Here is a 20306-nt window from a genome sequence, read left to right on the forward strand (position 1 = left end):
GGAATGCAAATTTCGGAACAGTATACACATTACAGTATACAGTATATACACACACCATAACAACGTTGTCTGCACGTGCGATCATTGCTACAGTTGTACTCGAATGTTCATATAAACGATGGCGACTATGGTGATGATGATAACCCTAATTAATAGTATGTCTGTACGCACGTAAAACATATTGATGAGGATAATGAAATATCATTACGTTCATCAAGTCGTCACGGAATCATTGTAATTTCACTTAGAAATTGCGATTATTTTAATGGTGAATTATTACTTGAAACACGTGTATAATTTACCTATCACAAACGATGATGTGAGAATGGCGATCATCATTAAACACAATCGTCACCGCCGTTTATAACAAACAAAAAAACCCCGAATACATGAGCAATGCCCCACTCGCTGTAGCCACGTGCAAGTGGAGACACTGCAGATACAACAACATTAATGCGACGTCCGGCACCATAGCCGCTCCTCGCCATCATCATCATCATCACCACCGTTTATATAAAGTAACATTAACAGTCCGTCACTTCTCGTACCGTCTGTGTATACATTCAATATACACGATGCTTCAGTGCGAACTTCCATCATCCTCATCACCCTTCTCCTCCACCACCTCCATCATCATCATCATCAGCGCTCATCCCTGCCGCTCCCGGATCCCCCGTGACGCCCCATCACAGCGGCACACTTCGCGGTCCGTCCCTCGCTCGCCAGGGGCTCTGCGGGCGATCCCGGGGTGTTGCAGTTACTGTTCTCCGTGTCGCTCTCACTGCTCTTCCTGCCTCCTCCCCCTCCTCCTCCGGCTCCTCCTCCTCCCGTGGCGCTGTGCGTCTTCACGTGCTTGCTCAGGTGGTCGCTGCGCATGAACCTCTTGTGGCACACGGGGCACGCGAAGCGCTTCTCGCCCGTGTGCGTGCGAAGGTGCCGCTGCAGCTCGTCCGAGCGCGTGAAGCGCTTCCCGCAGAAGAGCCAGTTGCACACGAAGGGCCGCTCGCCCGTGTGCCAGCGCAGGTGCGCCTTGAGGTGCGACGTCTTGCCGTACACCTTGCCGCAGCCCGGGATGTGGCAGTTGTGGAGGCCCTTGCGGCGCAGGCTGGCGCCCGCCGGCCCCAGGCGCTCCGCCTCCTGGCAGTTGGGGCAGTCGCAGGTGGCGCGACCGGCGAAGCGGCGACTCGAGCCGCGGGACGACGACGAGTGCGACGAGTGCGAGGCGGAGGACGACGACGACGAGGAGGAGGAGGGGTGGTGCGACGAGGGACCGGCGCCCGCCAGCCCCCCCGCGCCGTGCGCCATGAGCGACGCGGCCATGGCCGAGGAGGGCTCCGCGTACGGAGGCAGCTGCATGGCCTTGAACCCGTCCTGCGTCTGCGCCAGGAGGTGCTGCCCGGCTGACAGCAGGTGCGGGGACGCCGTCGCCCCGAACGCGGACGGGCCGAGCGAGAAGTCGCTCGCGTAGCCGTTGAGCGGCATGTTGTGGGACACCTCGAGCCAACCTCCCGGCGCGCCGGGGTGCACGTCCCACCAGCACGCCGACGCGCCGCCCGCGCCTCCTCCTCCACCTCCTCCTCCTCCGCCCCCTCCTCCTCCTCCGGCCGCCGCCGCGGCCGCAGCGGCGGCCGCTGCAGCAGCGGCCGCCGCCGCGGCCGCTCCGCCCCCGGCGGCTCCGCCACCGCCGCCTCCTCCGCCCGCGGCAGCGGCCGCGGCGGCCGCGGCCACCACCACCTCGCTGGCGATGGCGGCCGCGTGGTGGTGGTGATGGTGGTGATGGTGGTGGTGAGGGTGGTGGTGGTGGGGGTGGTGCGGGCCGTGGTGGCCCGGCTTGAACCACGACTCGTAGGGGTGCGCGTGCATGCGCGGGTACATGCTCGGGAGACTCTCGGGCACTTTGGAGACGAACGCGGACTGCGGTGGCGGCTCGTTCGCCGACGAGGAGGACGACGACGAAGACGACGACGAGGAGGAGGACGCGGAGGACGCGGAGGAGGTGGACGCGGACGAGGTGCAGGGCGCGTGGAAGAGCGAGTAGTCCCCGTGGGAAGACGAGGAGGAGGAGGAGCCGGGGTTGGCGAGCGAGAACGCGCTGAGCTGCGTGTACGCGTACGGGTCGTTGCCACCGCCGCCCCCGCTGCTGCTGCCCACGCCGTTACTGCTGCCGCTGCTGCTGCCGTGGCAGCTGCCACCGCTGCTGCTGTGGCAGCTGACGGTGCCGCTGCTGCTGCTGCCGCCGCCGCTGCTCAGCATCATGCCCCGAGCGAGCCCCCCGCACGCGTTGGCCGAGGAGGCGGCGAATGCCGGCGGCCGTCGCCAGGGGTGGAAGCCGGCCCTGGCGACGAGCGGGGAGGAGCAGTGGTCGGCCAGGGCCGTGGGTCTCGCCGAGGCCCCGCCGATCTTGTTGCACGTGGCGGCCAGCATGGCCAGAGGTGTGGAGCCAAAGCGAGGCTCGTCCTGAGAAGAGCGGCAGGGGGGAGAGACGGGGGTGGAGGGAGATGAGTGGGTGGCTGGGTGGGTGGGCGGAGTGCGTGAAGGGAGTATTCGTTGTCGTTGCGATCGTTTGTCGTTACGAGTATTGAATCGCGAGTTTTGTCGAGGTTATTCTTGTGATTATTATAATAATCGTCGTACTAGTCATTGTTATCCTTTACGAATGTCATGGGATGCTATGAGCATGATTGACGCTATATAAAACGAAAGTATTATTTGTACGATCTTAAGTATTAAAAAAACGATTATAAACGGATCGTCGTCATCATGGTGAGATGTTAAAAGTATAAAAATTACTACGTTATCAAGTTGTCTTGATCATCGTTAATTTAGAATTAATGAAAGCAAAGATGATGCAATCGTAATCATCATCATTGTTTTCATCGTAATCAAGAACATTAAACTATCACACATGTTCATACGCATTAAATCATTCCTATAAGAATGCATCTGCAATCATATACATAACATTTATAGACTCATAGTCGTCGTAACTATGAGCATGAGTATACTAAACAATCAAGTCATCATTCATCTAAAAACTATCATCACGTGTCTACAAAAGTGTAACATAACTAACGTGCTATCATCATGCGAATGCAAATCACAGATCGTCGTATTTCTTCTGTTCAACTTCTCTCGGCGATTTATAGCAATTGCATCAAGTTATTAGTACATCATCATTGTCAGTATCATCTCCAATAAAGATTGTATTCGCGTTAACGTCTTATAACCATAGCAACGGCTGTCGTTTTAAAATCACTGCCTGATTAAAAACACGATCCTCATTCATGGTGATGCTATGAACGCCGTCATCGTCATCATCATCAGCAGCAGCGTTCAGACCCACTTGCTCGATTTCCGCGGCGTTCGAGACGTTGCTACGTTTATTTCTATCCGTCCAATTTCTGGCGAAAACGCAAAAAAACTACAAAACGAAACACATTTATTACATTTTACCAGGTAAGGCCCACTCAGCTATGAAGCTCCTTTTCAGAAGCGATCTGGCCACAAATGACAGCTCAACGAAGTGGCTTATGGACATTTTTAGCAGCCCAATACTCAAAGCGCACGTTGTTTCTAAATGTTCAGGGGAAAACCGAAGGACCCGGGGAAAAATCCACGCGACCACGGGGAGAACATGCACACTTCGAATATACAGCAGCAGGCGTCATGGTCGGGTTGGAACCCACGACCTCCTGTAGACCAGGCGAGGTAGTTAACATCTCATGGCTACCGTGACGCTCACGGTCTACCAACAATGCCCCTAAAATCGCAGATGCGATGCTGTCAACGTCGGCGCGTGCATCTTTCGCTCGGTGCGTAACCCGACCGAAGACCAATCAACGTCTGTGCACATTAATAATACGGAATTATATTTTTTGTAAGAAACTAATTTTATATTTTTTGCAATAAAAAAAATTTGATTCAACTGATGCTATTTCTATGCGTATACTCAGACATGTGTGTGTGCCACCTTTCAGAGTTCTCGCCCTTCTACACCACGTGATTCCCATCCGTCACTCAGTGTCGATGGTCGATATGTATTACACGTTCCACACAGACACTTAGCAACTCATACAGATTGCTCGTGTTGGGGGGGGGGTGGAGACGGTGATTGATGGAAAGACGATGGGTGTAGATACCATCGTGTAATGTACAATGCGTTATCAATCCACTGCTGGATGAAAGCCTCTTGCACGCCGTGTCGGTCCTGGGGGTTGTGTTTGACCATACTTCGCCACGCTGGCGAGTACGAGATTGTGAATATTTGGGGAGGGAGGCGTGAACTGAACCAGATGCGATTCGCCACTGACGATAGCCGTGGACGCGAATTAATCCCAGGTCCGCCGTGATCTCAGCGCCTCGCGACGCTAACCACTGCGCCACCGCTCCAACCCTCCGCGCCGCTCTTGCGCGTTAGCGACGCTAATTGGTGTTTGCGTGCAAACATCTGCGTGCCAATTATTGTCGTATTATTGTGATTGTCTTTGCGACACTTTGGCAAAGGCTCCTCCTCTGTCTCGGGCCGGTGGGGACCATTTCGCTGTGACGAGAGCCCCCGGTAGCCCCCCCACCCCCCCCCCACCATTGTCTCGCCTAATTGAGCAATAACAGAATCATCAAGGCGCGCTCCACATCTGGCCACGGCGGTGGCGCTCACCCTGAGACCCCCCCCCCGTCCCACCATAGCGCCGAGCGCGCAATATTCCCCGGAGCGTTAAACGTCAAAATTGTTTAGCCCCCCCCCCCTGCCCCCCCCCCCATTTTAAACAAGGATTATTACTTCTCGTGAATTAGGGGGAATCATTTCTCACGTCGTATTTTGCGAGTCGTTGTGTGTCGATTGGAGTGGGTGGCACGCGGAAGAGATCACGCTTTAATGCGTGCAGCGACATGTGTACAATACTGGATGTGGTGTGCCGGAGGAGGAAATATATCGTCCCGGGTATTCGACCCGGACAGATCCGATTTGTATTAAACCCTGGGAACTTGTCATCATCGCAAGCTCGATGCACGTGTTTATTTTAAAAGGCGCATACGAACAAATGTTATCCGTAATTACCTCCCTACCTCTATGGACCTCTGCGTGTTGTGAAGAAGAACCATTGCCCGAAACGTCGCCTATTCAGGTAGTGTTATTGACGAATGTAAGATTGTAGTTTTTTAAATCAGTAGACCATATATATAATGTGTTTTATATGCACAATACTCACGGCACACATATATACATACAGTACAATACCGGAGTCGAGTCCGAACTTTGGAAACCTTGCTCCAAGCCTCTTTGTTGACAATCGAGGCACTTTTTTTTTATTAAAATATTTCACTTGGAAAAATCCCTTGAGATGAAACAATCTCGCTCGTGAGAGTATCCATCCCGGGCTGGAAACCAACACACACGTGGCAACGACGTAGAGACAAATACGCGTATCACCCGTGTAGCCTTAACAGACTGTTGGGGCAAGTGCTGTTAGCGAGTAGCGCCTATGAAGGCCGGCACGGCACACGAGGGGGTCGATGGCCAACACCACGCCCGGTCGCCTTTGTCTCCCTAAGTAGCGATCTTTATACAGCGCACCAGGTACTCATTTAAGTCTGAGTCGACCTAGGGGAAGCCCAGGACCGGTTTAAATAATCGTCACTGGTGTTAGCCGTGAGCGGGAATCGAACTCACACACACACACACCAGTCAGTGGACAGCGTGTCGCAGACGTCAGTGGCACTGCCCCAGAAACACCAGGTGCAATAGGCGACGTTGCGGGCCCTCCGCTATAGCAACCCTCTGCCATGAAGAAGGGTCGTTGGCAGAAACGTTGCCTATGTTGCGGTGTTGTGTGCTTGTGCGCCACTGCCGACGTATTAGAACAAAAGGTATATTGAATAAGTGCTCGAGATACAACACGCGTTACAACACGCGTTACAACACGCGTTACAACACGCGTTACAACACGCGTTACAGCACGCGTTACAACACGCGTTACCACACGCGTTACAACACGCGTTACCACACGCGTTACCACACGCGTTACAACACGCGTTACAACATGCGTTACAGCACGCGTTACAACACGCGTTACAACACGCGTTACAACACGCGTTACAGCACGCGTTACAACGCGCGCTACAACGCGCGTTACAACACGCGTTACAACACGCGTTACCACACGCGTTACAACACGCGTTACAACATGCGTTACAGCACGCGTTACAACACGCGTTACAACGCGCGTTACAACACGCGTTACAGCACGCGTTACACCACGCGTTACAACACGCGTTACAACACGCGTTATAACACGCGTTACACCACGCGTTACAACACGCGTTACAACACGCGTTACAACACGCGTTACAACACGCGTTACAACACGCGTTACAGCACGCGTTACAACACGCGTTACAACACGCGTTACAACACGCGTTACACCACGCGTTACAACACGCGTTACAACACGCGTTACAACTCGCGTTACAACACGCGTTACAGCACGCGTTACAACACGCGTTACAACGCGCGTTACAACACGCGTTCCACACACAACACGCATCGTATACAGCACAACGCCCCTGTATATGATGTATTATTCTTCTTCTGTCTGCGTGTGGCTGTGTCGTGAGCGCTCCGCACCTCACGGCTACTCGACTCCCGACTCCCGCGCCACTTCGCCAGAAGCCAACAGCGAACCTAGAATGGATGGACCTTCCCCCGCCGTGGGAATATGGAATTTGCCAAACTGTTTCGGGACAAGTCAGAGAGAAGCGAGGCACGTGATGGCAAAACGCGAATTCGACTTGTCTGTGCGTAAACAAACAAAGGCAAAGATCCCCCGTGTAGCCTTCAATCGACTGTTGGGGCAAGTGCCGTTAGCGAGTAGCACCTACGAAGGCCGACACGGCACACACGGGAGGGTGGGTGGGCAGCACCACGCCCCGACACCTTTGTCTCCCTTGTTCCCAGGACCCGTTCAGGTAATCGTCACTGGTGTTGACCGCGAGCGGGAATCGCACGGCGCGCTAACCGCTGCGCCACCGCTCCCCACAGACACACACACACTGGGATCCTTGGATGGAATACGCATTATACATTAGAATGATCATTGGTGTGCGCATATTGACGTACTTTACAGTTTCCACGGTAGCGAGATATGGCCGGTTTCTATCGGCTTTAGCGTCACACTCTACGGGAAGCTAATGATGGTGGTAATGGTGATGATGATGGTGGTGATGTTGATGATGGTGGTGATGATGATGGTGATGATGATGGTGATGATGGTGATGATGATGGTGGTGGTGATGGTGGTGGTGATGATGATGGTGGTGATGGTGATGATGGTGGTGATGGTGGTGGTGGTGATGGTGATTGTGGTGATGGTTATGATTATGGTGGTGATGGTGATGATGATGGTGGTGATGGTGGTGATGATGGTGGTGATGGTGGTGATGATGATGGTGGTGATGATGATGTTGGTGGTGATGATGATGGTGGTGGTGATGATGATGATGATGGTGGTGATGATGATGATGGTGATGATGGTGGTGATGGTGGTGATGATGATGATGATGATGGTGGTAATGGTGGTGATGGTGATGGTGGTGATGATGATGGTGGTGATGGTGGTGATGATGATGGTGATGATGATGGTGATGATGGTGGTGATGATGATGGTGGTGATGGTGGTGATGGTGGTGATGGTGGTGGTGGAGTCTCGTCTGCTTGTGAGTGTTCACCACGAGACGTAACCTGGTGTAGAACTGGAGGCTAACCCTGTCCCGTGAGCAACACCGATCTCGACAACAGTCTCCACGTCTTCACAACGGAGACCGTTGTTGTTGTTGTTGCATGCGTCTGGGATGTTGTTGTTGTTGCTGTTGTATGCGTCTGGGATGTTGTTGTTGTTGCGTGTGGATGGGATGTTGTTGTTGTTGCTGTTGTATGCGTCTGGGATGTTGTTGTTGTTGCATGCAGCTGGAATATTGTTGTTGTTGTTGCTGCATGCGGATGGAATGTTGTTGTTGTTGCATGCGGCTGGGATGTTGTTGTTGTTGTTGCATGTGGATGGGATGTTGTTGTTGTTGCATGCAGCTGGGATGTTGTTGTTGTTGCATGCGGCTGGGATGCTGCTCGTGCTACACGCATCGACTCGACCGTATTTGGGCCGAATTTCAGATGTAAAACCCTTCGCTAACATCTTTAGAATTGTACGCCAGTAACACAGTCAGGCGCGGTCGTCTGTGCGCATTCGACAACACATATAGGTAGTGCGTGGGGTCGGTGTTCGTTGAGCGGGGCCTGACACTGCTGATGAGGCCCAGGAGGCGCGAAACCGAATTATTATGTTTTGTTGTTTACTTGAAGATTCGGAAGAGAAAACACCCAGAAGGGAAAGACGAACCACGTCTCCAGCAGAACATCGGTGGGTTGAAGACTGCACGGACTGCAATGGCTCGCACGCTGGAGCCTCAACACAGCGGTTGCCGGTTCGATCTCCCTGGGCGGCAGTCGAAGCAATGGGTCACCTCGTAATGGAGGTTGCATGCGGTGGGGTAAATTGTGGGTATCCCCCCCCCCCCACCTCTTCCAAGAACTGTTTGTTGTGTGTTTAGTTTGTTGTCCTTCCCCCGCACTTCCGATTAGCTACGCACCATGCGAAAGAATTTCAACAAACAAACAGACATACAAGACGTCTGGCCAACGTAGAAGAGGAGGCCAAAGATCCTCTCGAGAGGGACTCTCTGTAGTTCACTCTCGTAGAGGCCTTTCTGGCAGCAGTGGCGCGAGGAGGTAATTGCAGGGCTGCGCCTGTACCTCCACGCTTTGTTTTATAATGAACATAGCGCACGGGAGTTGTGATGCGTGAGTCTGAACATTTATTACCGCGCACCATTGTGAGTCCAGTCAAATCGGGAACGCGTCGCGCTGATCACGCGCAGCGCACGCTCAACAACAACGACAACGACAACAAGGACGACGCCACTGCTCTGGGTCTGTTGCAAATCTGGCTCAGGCTCGAGGACGGATCCCGAACATCTGACGCCGGTCACTGGGGTCCACGTCTTGGGGGCCGGAGACTCGGGCCAAGCCGCGCTGGCCGCGTCGCGGCACAAGGTGCGGGTCCTGCAGCAGCAGCAGCAGCACCTGCAGCAGCAGCAGCACCTACAGCAGCAGCACCTGCAGCACCTGCAGCAGCACCTGCAGCAGCAGCAGCAGCACCAGCAGCAGCACCTGCAGCAGCAGCACCAGCAGCAGCAGCACCTGCAGCAGCAGCAGCACCTGCAGCAGCAGCACCAGCAGCAGCAGCACCTGCAGCAGCAGCAGCACCTACAGCAGCAGCACCTGCAGCACCTGCAGCAGCACCTGCAGCAGCAGCACCTGCAGCAGCAGCAGCACCTTCAGCAGCAGCAGCACCTGCAGCAGCAGCACCTGCAGCAGCAGCAGCACCTGCAGCAGCAGCAGCACCTGCAGCAGCAGCAGCAGCAGCACCTGCAGCAGCAGCAGCACCTGCAGCAGCAGCAGCACCAGCAGCAGCAGCAGCACCTGCAGCAGCAGCAGCACCTGCAGCAGCAGCAGCAGCACCTGCAGCAGCAGCACCTGCAGCAGCAGCAGCAGCAGCACCTGCAGCAGCAGCAGCAGCAGCAGCACCTGCAGCAGCAGCACCTGCAGCAGCAGCAGCACCTACAGCAGCAGCACCTACAGCAGCAGCACCTACAGCAGCAGCACCTACAGCAGCAGCACCTACAGCAGCAGCACCTACAGCAGCAGCACCTACAGCAGCAGCACCTACAGCAGCAGCACCTACAGCAGCAGCACCTACAGCAGCAGCACCTACAGCAGCAGCACCTACAGCAGCACCTGCAGCAGCTGCAGCACCTACTGGAGCAGCACCTACAGCACCTGTAGGAGCAGCAGCAGAGTAAACTGCTGATTGTAGCCGGCGCCGGCGAGACCGGACGGAGCGGTTCGACGCCGTCTCTCCTCGTGCGCGTTCCACTTTGCGCCGATGGATTTCCCGGCGCCTTTCATGAGCGGGGGGCGGGAGGGGGCGTCGGGGTCTCTGGGGCCGCTGTGTTGTGTGTTTGTTTGTTTGTGGTTTTGTGTGTTTGTGTTTTACAAACACAACGAACGCAACGCGGCGTCAGCGGAGGAGGAGATGAGAGGAGCGGCGGCGCTCTTCCCCACCCACGCGGGGTCTTTATCCCGCAATGCCCGCGCCAGCGGTTCACCCTCCCCACGACACCACGGCGCGATTACCTGCAGCGTCTCTATGCCGCGTGCACTCTGACGGAAGTCGTCTGCCGCGTGCCGCGCGCGCGTGTGGGGAGCGGTCGTGCGGAGCGGGGAGCGGCGCTGCGCTACCAACTTGACGACCGGCGTTCGATTCCCGCTCACGGCCAGGACCAGTGACGATTATCTGAGCCCGGCATGGGCCTCCCTTTGGTTGACTTAGCCTCAAGTGAGTACCTGGTGAGGTGTGTAAGCATCGCTACTGGGGATACAAAGGCGGTCGGGCGTGGTGCTGTACACTCACACTCTCGTGTACCGTTCCCGCCTTCATAGGTGCTCGCTAACAGCACTTGCCCCAACAGTCCGTTAAAGGCTATACGGGGGATCTTAGTCTTTGTTTTGTGTGCGCGCGTGTACGTGTGTGTGTACGTGTGTGTGTTAGTGTGTACGTGTGTGTAAGTGTATACGTGTGTGCGTGTGTGTGTAAGTGTGTACGTGTGTGTGTATGTGCAAGTGTATACGTGTGTGCGTGTGTGTGTGTAGGTGTGCGCGCGTGTATGCACGCTGCAGGTGGCGTTTATATCTAAATGTGAATGTCTTAGTTAAGAACAAACAAAACAAAAAAAACATCGCGAGCGTTGAAAGCCTCCCCGTGTCCTCGTGTGACGGACAGGGGACGGTGTGAGGAGCGGACGTCGGGCTGAGTGAGAGGTTGGGGTAATTGTGCGACGCGTCGCTTTTTAAAATGACAATCGCGCTTGACACGCGGAGCACGAGCCCCGGGATGTGCGGCCAGGGACGGCGACTCGAGGGAGAGACGTTGAGACGCAGAACAAAGACAAAGGCGCCCCGTGTAGCCTTCGCAGACTGTTGGGGCAAGCGCTGTTAGCGAGTAGCAACCTGTGAAGGTCGGTAAAGGGACACGAGAAGGGGTGTTTGGCCAGAACCACGCACGGCCGCCTTTGTCTCCCGAGTGGCGATGTTTTACAAACTACACCCGGTACTCATTTGAGGCTGAGTCTACCTAGGGGAGACCCAGGATCGGTCCAGATAATCGTCACCCGTGTTGGCCGTGAGCGGGAATCGAACTCAGGGGCGTTAACCGCTACGCCACCGCTACCTACAACAACACAAAGACAAATATCCCCGTGTAGCCTTAACAGACTGTTGGGGCAAGTGCTGTTAGCGATCACCTATGAAAGCCAGAGCGGCACACGAGGGGGTGGGTGGCCAGCACCACGCCCGGCCGCCTTTGTCTCCCTAGTGGCGATGCTCACACATCGCACCAGGTACTAATTTGAGGCTGAGTCGACGTAGGGGAGGCCCAGGACCGGTTCAGATAATCGTCACTGTGGTGTCGGCCGTGAGCGGGAATCGAACTCGGGTCGCCAGGTTCGTAGCGCAGCGCGCTGACATCGACAAACACACAGATACACAAACACAGAACACACATACGGACGTATACACAGTTGTACATACAAACACCTAGACAAAGATACATGCATATACATAAAGAAAAACACACACATACACACACACATACTCGATACATACTACAAACACACATACACACACACATACTCGATACATACTACAAACACACATACATACACACATACTCGATACATTCTACAAACATACACACACGCGGACCGGTATACTCTGACAAAATACAAATGCACCTTATGGCGGTACCCCGGCTCTCGCATCATGTCCGTGATGCAGTCACCGTCTGTTGATGGTCGAGATGCGGCAATGGACTCGTCTCGACGAGCTGTACAGATGCACCACCACTACGGTGCGTACCGCGAGCGTTCAGAGTTTCGGCGCAATCATCCTCTCTGCGTATCGACATCGCGGAGTGTGGCACCGATGTCGGATTGATTGGTACCCCAGTCGCGGAGTTGAGTACAGCCCTGGAAATAATCGCGTCCCAGAAATAACAAATTGAATTGCCTCGGTCATTTTGTATTATTTGCTACCGCCATAAGGATCACTTATAGAAGTTCCCCCGATAAACGTAGAGACTGCTGGGGCAAGTGCTGCTAGCGAATACCTATTAAGGCCACGGTGCACCAGGGGATGGGTGGCCTGCACCACTCACGGCCGCCTTTGTCTTCCCAGTGCTGATGTCCACACACGTATTCACGCAAGCGCATTTTCTAAACATAGTCGCCATAGCCCAAACACGCATATAAGTACACGCATAGTGCGTTTGTATTTAGAGTACACACACATATATATGCATTCGTTTGTATATGTATATATATGTAGAAACACACAACTAAGACAAAGATCCCCCGTAATACTGTATACATGCACATTAGTTTGGAACGATATATGCATATATTAGCGTTGGGTATGCGCTATAAAAACAATGACAAGTTGTACATTACTTATCTCAAACTTACAAATTATATTGATGGGAGAGTATACAACGTTGAGTTTTTGCATGCGCTTTATGCACCGCAGAATCGTTCTTACCCGCACCAATTGGTCATCTGTGAAAAAGAGCTTTACAGTACATCGGATTTATCCAATATAAAGAGTCTGCATTCATGAAACTATTTCCTGTATATTCGTGCATATCTATGATGTGGTCGCGTACACTACACTGAATTTGCGTCACCTATAAACCAACACACTTGTTTTGAACCAGGTAAGGCCCACTGAGCTATATCTATCAGTGTAGCTATTTTTCAGAAGCGACCCGGCTGCCACAAATGATAGCTCAACGAAGTGGCGGGTCGCGTGGGCATTTATCGCGGCCAAAAACTCCAAACGCGTGGATGTTGATTCTAAAATGTGGAGGGTAAGAAAAGCGGTGTGCGTGCACAATGCGCGCTACTACTACACGTGTGTGGGAAGTGCGATGCCTTGGTGAATGGCATGGTGCTGCTGTTCATTATTACACATATATGAAGACACGCATGGGAACACGTGTCGCATGTTACAGACTTCTTGGAGGCACGTCAAACGTCGCCTTATTTTCCGAGCGGGACTTTCCGCGGATGACTTCGACAAGTTCAGATTGGTACAGCAGTCAGTCTGCCTGTGTGTCGCCTGTTGCCCGTCTGCCTCTTTGTATGTTTTGTCTTTCTGCATGTGATTCTCAATCGTCTGTTTATGTGCATGGCTGTATGTCTATATTTAAATATATACATATGACTGTCTGTCCGCGCGCGTGTGTGTCCTTAAAGCGACTCTCCGTCCGTGCATGTGTCTGTCGGGCTACCTGTCCGTGTTAATGTTGCTCCGTCTGTCTCTCAGCGTTCACACATTCACACCACTCTGCCTGCCTGTGTGCGCATCTGTCTGTCTTTCTCTTTGCATCGTAAGTCTTGTCTATACGTACATGTATATCCGTCAATGTGTCTGTCTCAATGGATAAGTGTCGTGCCCTGTTCGTTTGCGCGTCTTTCCAAACGTCCGCCTGTACGCCTGTCTGTATGCCCGTCTGCCAGTTCGTTTTTGCCCGTCGATTCTGCGTGTGTGCGTGTCTATATGTGTCAAGGAACACGCTCCGACTTCGTGAACATCTCCCCGCTGAGACTGACGCCAGCAGCCACCCGGGCTCTCGGGCTGAACGAGTAATCGATTTCAAATCGAAATCGCAATTTGAAACAATGCGATTAGCAAATCGCAAAGGCTGCGATTTGAAAAGTCCTATTACTTTATTATTGGAATTTTTTAGATTTTTATTATTATTACTTTATTTTTTTTACTTAACAATTCTTCTATGTTTCATTGTTCTATTTAATTTTTTTATAAATACATGTTGGAAGCAATTCATATATTTTAAGTTCTCATCCTTGCATTATAATATATAGAGCAGTCCATATTTTGATGGTATCATGTGGTAATCCCCCATCACATGTTTTAAATATATTACACAGAGAATATTGAACTGAAGCTTGACTTTAAATAATGTAATCGCAAATCAAATCTAAATATCTGTCACAAAATTCTCAATTAGATATTTTCCCCAAATCTTTCATCCCTACTCGGCTCCAACGGGCTCTGAGCAAATGCAACACAACGCGTGTGTTTGTGATGCTGCGTTGGCAGCGGTGCACAATAAAGCAAGACTAAGACCCCACCCCCATATAGCCTTAGCATAAATACAAATGTCAACACACACACATACAAAGATAGGGCCCTAGGCCGAAACGTCGCCTATTCTTTATTGCTTTCCATTTTAAGGCAGTGTCATTGGCGTCTGTACGTCGCACACTTCACAAGAGAGCTTCGTGTTTTTTTCCCTGTGTGAAACAAGACCGAGTCTGCTGATGAGCCCCCAGAAGGTCAAAGTGAGAGCTGTCTTGCTTAAACTTGCGCTGCCAGGGTTAACACTAGACTGAATGGCGGCTAGGTCGATCGACTGAAAGGTATTTTATTTGTATACAGAGATACAACACTGGAGGTGGCTCGTTGACTCCACGCGAGACGAGGTCACTTCACTCTTGACAACGGAGTGTACGAAACTCTGTCGGCTCAATCTCTTCTGCTGCCCCGGAGTTTGGAGTTCTCCCCAGACACCCGCGTGCTGTTGACTTCACGCAGCGATTGCATTCCAGACTCAACGCTGCATTGTGTTACACTCGCACAGATTCACAAGGAGAGCCATAGACGCACACATAGCCCGATGCCTTCAACGCATCTTTGTCGCTATTAAATAACTGCGCCCCGCGGTTCATGTACAACGACTTGAGATGCGGTCACGTGGATACGCAGCGGGGTAAATCCACATCGTATTGCAATTATATAGGCAAAGAGAAGCACACTTCTAAACTGAACTATTTCTGTTTTATTATCAGGAAAGGTCCACTGAGCTATTTCGCTTTTTGTCAGAAGCAACCTCAGCACAAATGATAGCTCAACGAAGTGGCTTCGCACACGGGACATGAGTAGCAGCCAAATATTCTAAACGTGGGATGTTGATTCTAAATGTGGAGGGAAAAACCGGAGGACCCGGAAAAAATCCACGCGATCACGGGGAGCGAGACACGCAAACTCCAAATATACCGAAGGTGTTAGGGTCGGGATCGAGCCCACGACCTCCTGCATACCAGGCGAGGTAGTTAACATCTCCTAGCCACCACAGTTGAGCGATGCAGCTGCGTTAGCAGTGGTGCAACGAACACAATTAACAAATCCCAACTCAACACATTCGTCAATGACACCGTGTGACCTGAAACAGAAAAATACATACGGAAATGTGCGTGTTCGCGTGTGTGTTTACGTGTGTGTGTGTTTACGTGTGTGTGTGTGTTTACGTGTGTGTGTGTGTTTACGTGTGTGTGTGTGTTTACGTGTGTGTGTGTTTACATGTGTGTGTGTGTTTACGTGTGTGTGTGTGTTTACGTGTGTGTGTGTGTTTACGTGTGTGTGTGTGTTTACGTGTGTGTGTGTGTTTACGTGTGTGTGTGTGTTTACGTGTGTGTGTGTGTTTACGTGTGTGTGTGTGTTTACGTGTGTGTGTGTGTTTACGTGTGTGTTTACGTGTGTGTGTGTGTTTACGTGTGTGTGTGTGTTTACGTGTGTGTGTGTGTTTACGTGTGTGTGTGTGTTTACGTGTGTGTGTGTGTTTACGTGTGTGTGTGTGTTTACGTGTGTGTGTGTGTTTACGTGTGTGTGTGTGTTTACGTGTGTGTGTGTGTTTACGTGTGTGTGTGTGTTTACGTGTGTGTGTGTTTACGTGTGTGTGTGTGTTTACGTGTGTGTGTGTGTTTACGTGTGTGTGTGTTTACGTGTGTGTGTGTTTACGTGTGTGTGTGTGTTTACGTGTGTGTGTGTTTACGTGTGTGTGTGTGTTTACGTGTGTGTGTGTGTTTACGTGTGTGTGTGTGTTTACGTGTGTGTGTGTGTTTACGTGCGTGTGTGTGTTTACGTGTGTGTGTGTGTTTACGTGTGTGTGTGTGTTTACATGTGTGTGTGTGTTTACATGTGTGTGTGTGTTTACGTGTGTGTGTGTGTGTGTGTTTACGTGTGTGTGTGTGTTTACGTGTGTGTGTGTGTTTACGTGTGTGTGTGTGTTTACGTGTGTGTGTGTGTTTACGTGTGTGTGTGTGTTTACGTGTGTGTGTGTGTTTACGTGTGTGTGTGTGTGTTTACGTGTGTGTGTGTGTTTACGTGTGTGTGTGTGTTTACGTGTGTGTGTGTGTTTACGTGTGTGTGTGTGTTTACGTGTGTGTGTGTGTGTTTACGTGTGTGTGTGTGTTTACGTGTGTGTGTGTGTTTACGTGTGTGTGTGTGTTTACGTGTGTGTGTGTGTTTACGTGTGTGTGTGTGTTTACGTGTGTGTGTGTGTTTACGTGTGTGTGTGTGTGTTTACGTGTGTGTGTGTGTTTACGTGTGTGTGTGTTTACGTGTGTGTGTGTGTGTTTACGTGTGTGTGTGTGTGTTTACGTGTGTGTGTGTGTTTACGTGTGTGTATGTGTTTACGTGTGTGTGTGTTTACGTGTGTGTGTGTGTGTTTACGTGTGTGTGTGTGTTTACGTGTGTGTGTGTTTACGTGTGTGTGTGTGTTTACGTGTGTGTGTGTTTACGTGTGTGTGTGTGTGTTTACGTGTGTGTGTGTGTGTTTACGTGTGTGTGTGTGTGTTTACGTGTGTGTGTGTTTACTTGCAGGGGGCGGTGGTGTAGCGGTTAGCGCGCCGCGCTACGAACCCGGCGTGCCGAGTTCGATTCCCGCTCACGGCCAACAGCAGTGACGATTATCCGAACCGGTCCTGGGCCTCCGCTAGGTCGACTCAACCTCAAATGAGTACCTGGGGCTGCGTGTATTAAACTCAGTACAAGTGAGACAAACGTGGAAAGGCGTGGTGCTGGCCCACCCACGCACCCCCACCCCTTTCGTGAGCCGGGCCGGCCTTCGTAGGTGCTCGCTAGCAACACTTGCCCCAGCAGTCTGTTAAGGCTATACGGGGGGTCTTTGTCTTTGTTGCGTGTGTGTTTACGTGTTTACGTGTGGATGTGTGGATGTGTTTAACCGGCGTTCATTCATTGCAGCCCGAACGGCCGGGAAACGCCGTTCCGGGAATTATGTTTGGCTGCTCCACATCCATCTTTGTTACTTTATTTTGTCATCAAAATTTGGGTAAACCTACCGTTCGGAGGATTATATTGATGAAGGGTAAAACAGTAATACGGCTTTATAACGGATGGGCGTATGTTGTACTCCAGTGGTAGTGCCGTACGCTGACATTCCTTACACATTCAGCGTCCCGTAAAATATCGAGGCGTCAATGAAGCGCTGTTGACCACGACTAATTAGACGTCGTGTCCGTGGGTTACGTGAGAAACACAACTTCGCCACTGACATCACCGAACACGTAACCGACATTGACAAAGAATATTCACGAAGCAAACCGACGTTTCAGACAATGCCCCTTATCCAGATTGCGAGAAAAAGCGTATTTGTAATCGCTCTTTATTTACATATACGAACAACCGGTTTGCGGACTTTGCCCGCCTTTCTATCCGATCGAACGTTTACACTCGAACAGATGCAAGTTACTCGGTTCACCGATACGGGGCTCGCGTGCGTGCGTGTGCGTGTGTGCGTGTGCGTGTGTGCGTGTGCGTGTGTGTGCGTGTGCGTGTGTGCGTGTGCGTGCGTGTGTGTGTGCGTGTGTGTGCGTGTGCGTGTGTGCGTGTGCGTGTGTGTGCGTGTGTGTGTGTGCGAGCGTTTAGTCGCCGCAGACTAAAAGCGGCGTGGAACTTTAGAATGAGTCTGCGCAATGGGTGAAACCGATCAAGAGTTGTGCTCGTTCCAAATGTCAGCTCCTCCACGTGCCTTGCTAGAACACTGTGAGAATTTACATCGGTCGAGATGGACTCTCAAAAAGTTAACACGAAAACGGTAGAAAGTATAGTGTTAACATAAGAACCCATGACAATGTACACACACGGACATACACGCACATAGACACACACGTGATGTACGACAGAAAAGTTAGATCAGTAGTCGTCAATATACCACCTTTATTTTACCATTGGTTATATTAGAGTTCCCAAATGTGTCTACATACAAGATGACGGAAACACTTTGATTGCAGGCAACATTGTGTATGAACACAGCAGCCGTGCAACACACAGTGAGCACGTCTTAGACAAACACTCGCTTCAACAATTTACACCAAAACGAAATCAACTTTAAATTCACTTTCAGCAACACAAAGTTGGACCCTCTAAGCCATACGATTCGGAATGTCTGGTCCAGAAGTCTTGGGTTACTTGTCCTGAAGGCACACTGATGTCGGGTTCTGGGTCTCTGATCTCGAGTGCTGGGTTCATGGTCTGAGCTTTAGAGTCCATGTTCCAGAGCCTCGGATTCCTGTTCTAGACTCCTGGATCCCTCGTCTCTGGTGTGGGTCCCCTGTACCAGAAGCCCCGATGTGTGGTGTTAGATCCCTCTAACCCCTGCTGCTATCGAGTCCTGGCGAGAGCTGCAAAGACCAAGGCAAGTAGAAATATCTCTTACTTTTGTCACGTACATCAAAGCAAAAATAAGTTAAACATTTCCAGCTAAAATATGTTTTGTTTATTTTACGCAATTGACTTCTGGTCGTCTGTCCATCTGGTCTGGTGGGATCCCTGTTCCGTTCCAGAACCCCTTCATGTGCCGTTCCGCAGCTCCTTGGTTTACGGTTGCTGGTCCAGGGGTCTCTGACCCAGAGGGTTGAGCGAGCGAGTGAGTGAGGGTGAGAGCAAAGAGTCACTCACCCCTAGCAGTGATGCCGCCATCCCTTGGAGCGAGCCGCTGCCTCCACAGTCGCTTTCATCTGCGCGTCTCCGGCGCGCGCCTCAACTCACACGGTCCGGGCACCGGTCATAGCCCAGCCCACTGCCACGCCTCCCCCCCCCACCGTATACACGCACATACACACACATACACACACTCACACATACACACATACATACACACACATACATACACACTCACACACACTCACACATACATACACACTCACTCACACACATACACACACATATACTCACACATACACACACACACTCACACATTCACACACATACACACACTCACACATACATACACACACATACACACACACTCACACATACACACACACATACACATACATACACACACTCACACATACATACATACACACACAATCATACACACACTCACTCACACATACACACACTCTCTCACACACACTCACACACACTCACACACATACATACACTCGCATACACACTCACCCACACACTCACATAACTCACACACACACTCACACATACACACACTCACACATACACACACATACACACACACACTCACACACACACTCACACATACACACACTCACACATACATACACACACACAAACACACACTCACACACACACTCACACATACACTCACACATACACACACACATACACACACACACTCACACATACATACACACATATATATACACACTCACACACACACTCACACACATACATACATACACACTCACACTCACATATGCACACACTCAAACACACACACACACACACTTATACACACACTCAACCACACACCCTCAAACATACACACATACACACACTCATACATACACACTCAAACACACATACATCACACATACATACACACACACTCACACACACACACCCACCCTCAAACATACACGCACACACACACACCCTCAAACATACACGCAAACAGACACCTTTAAACATACACACACACCCTCAAACATACACGCACACACACACACCCTCAAACATACACACACACCCTCAAACATACACGCAAACAGACACCTTCAAACATACACGCACACCCTCAACACACACAGACACACCCTCACACATACACGCGCACATACGCGCACATACACGCACACATAAAGACAAAGATCCCCCCTGTAGCCTTAAAGGGCTGTTGGGGCAAGTGCTGTTTGCGAGCACCTATGAAGGCCGGCACGGCATACGAGGGGGTGGATGGCCATCACCACGCCCGGCCGCCTTTGTCTCCCTAATGTTGATGTTTACGCACCGCACCAGGTTATTATTTGAGGCTGAGTAGACCTAGGGGAGGCACAGGTCC

The 20306-nt window shown here is 51.5% G+C and overlaps 1 protein-coding gene across 1 annotated transcript; it reads right to left on the reverse strand.

The window, feature by feature from the left end:
- Positions 1–642: 642 nt before the first annotated feature.
- Positions 643–18951, reverse strand: LOC144943383 (transcription factor Sp9-like). The gene is made up of 3 exons (XM_078870745.1): positions 18947–18951; positions 1807–2457; positions 643–1581 (listed from the first exon to the last, which is right to left on the reverse strand). The coding sequence occupies exons 2-3, from the start codon at positions 2422–2424 to the stop codon at positions 643–645; spliced, it is 1557 nt and encodes a 518-aa protein (XP_078726871.1). The 5' UTR covers positions 2425–2457; positions 18947–18951.
- Positions 18952–20306: the final 1355 nt, after the last annotated feature.

The sequence above is a fragment of the Lampetra fluviatilis genome, chromosome 31 (genome assembly GCF_964198595.1).
Source record: "Lampetra fluviatilis chromosome 31, kcLamFluv1.1, whole genome shotgun sequence".
Classification (NCBI taxonomy): Eukaryota; Metazoa; Chordata; class Hyperoartia; order Petromyzontiformes; family Petromyzontidae; genus Lampetra; species Lampetra fluviatilis.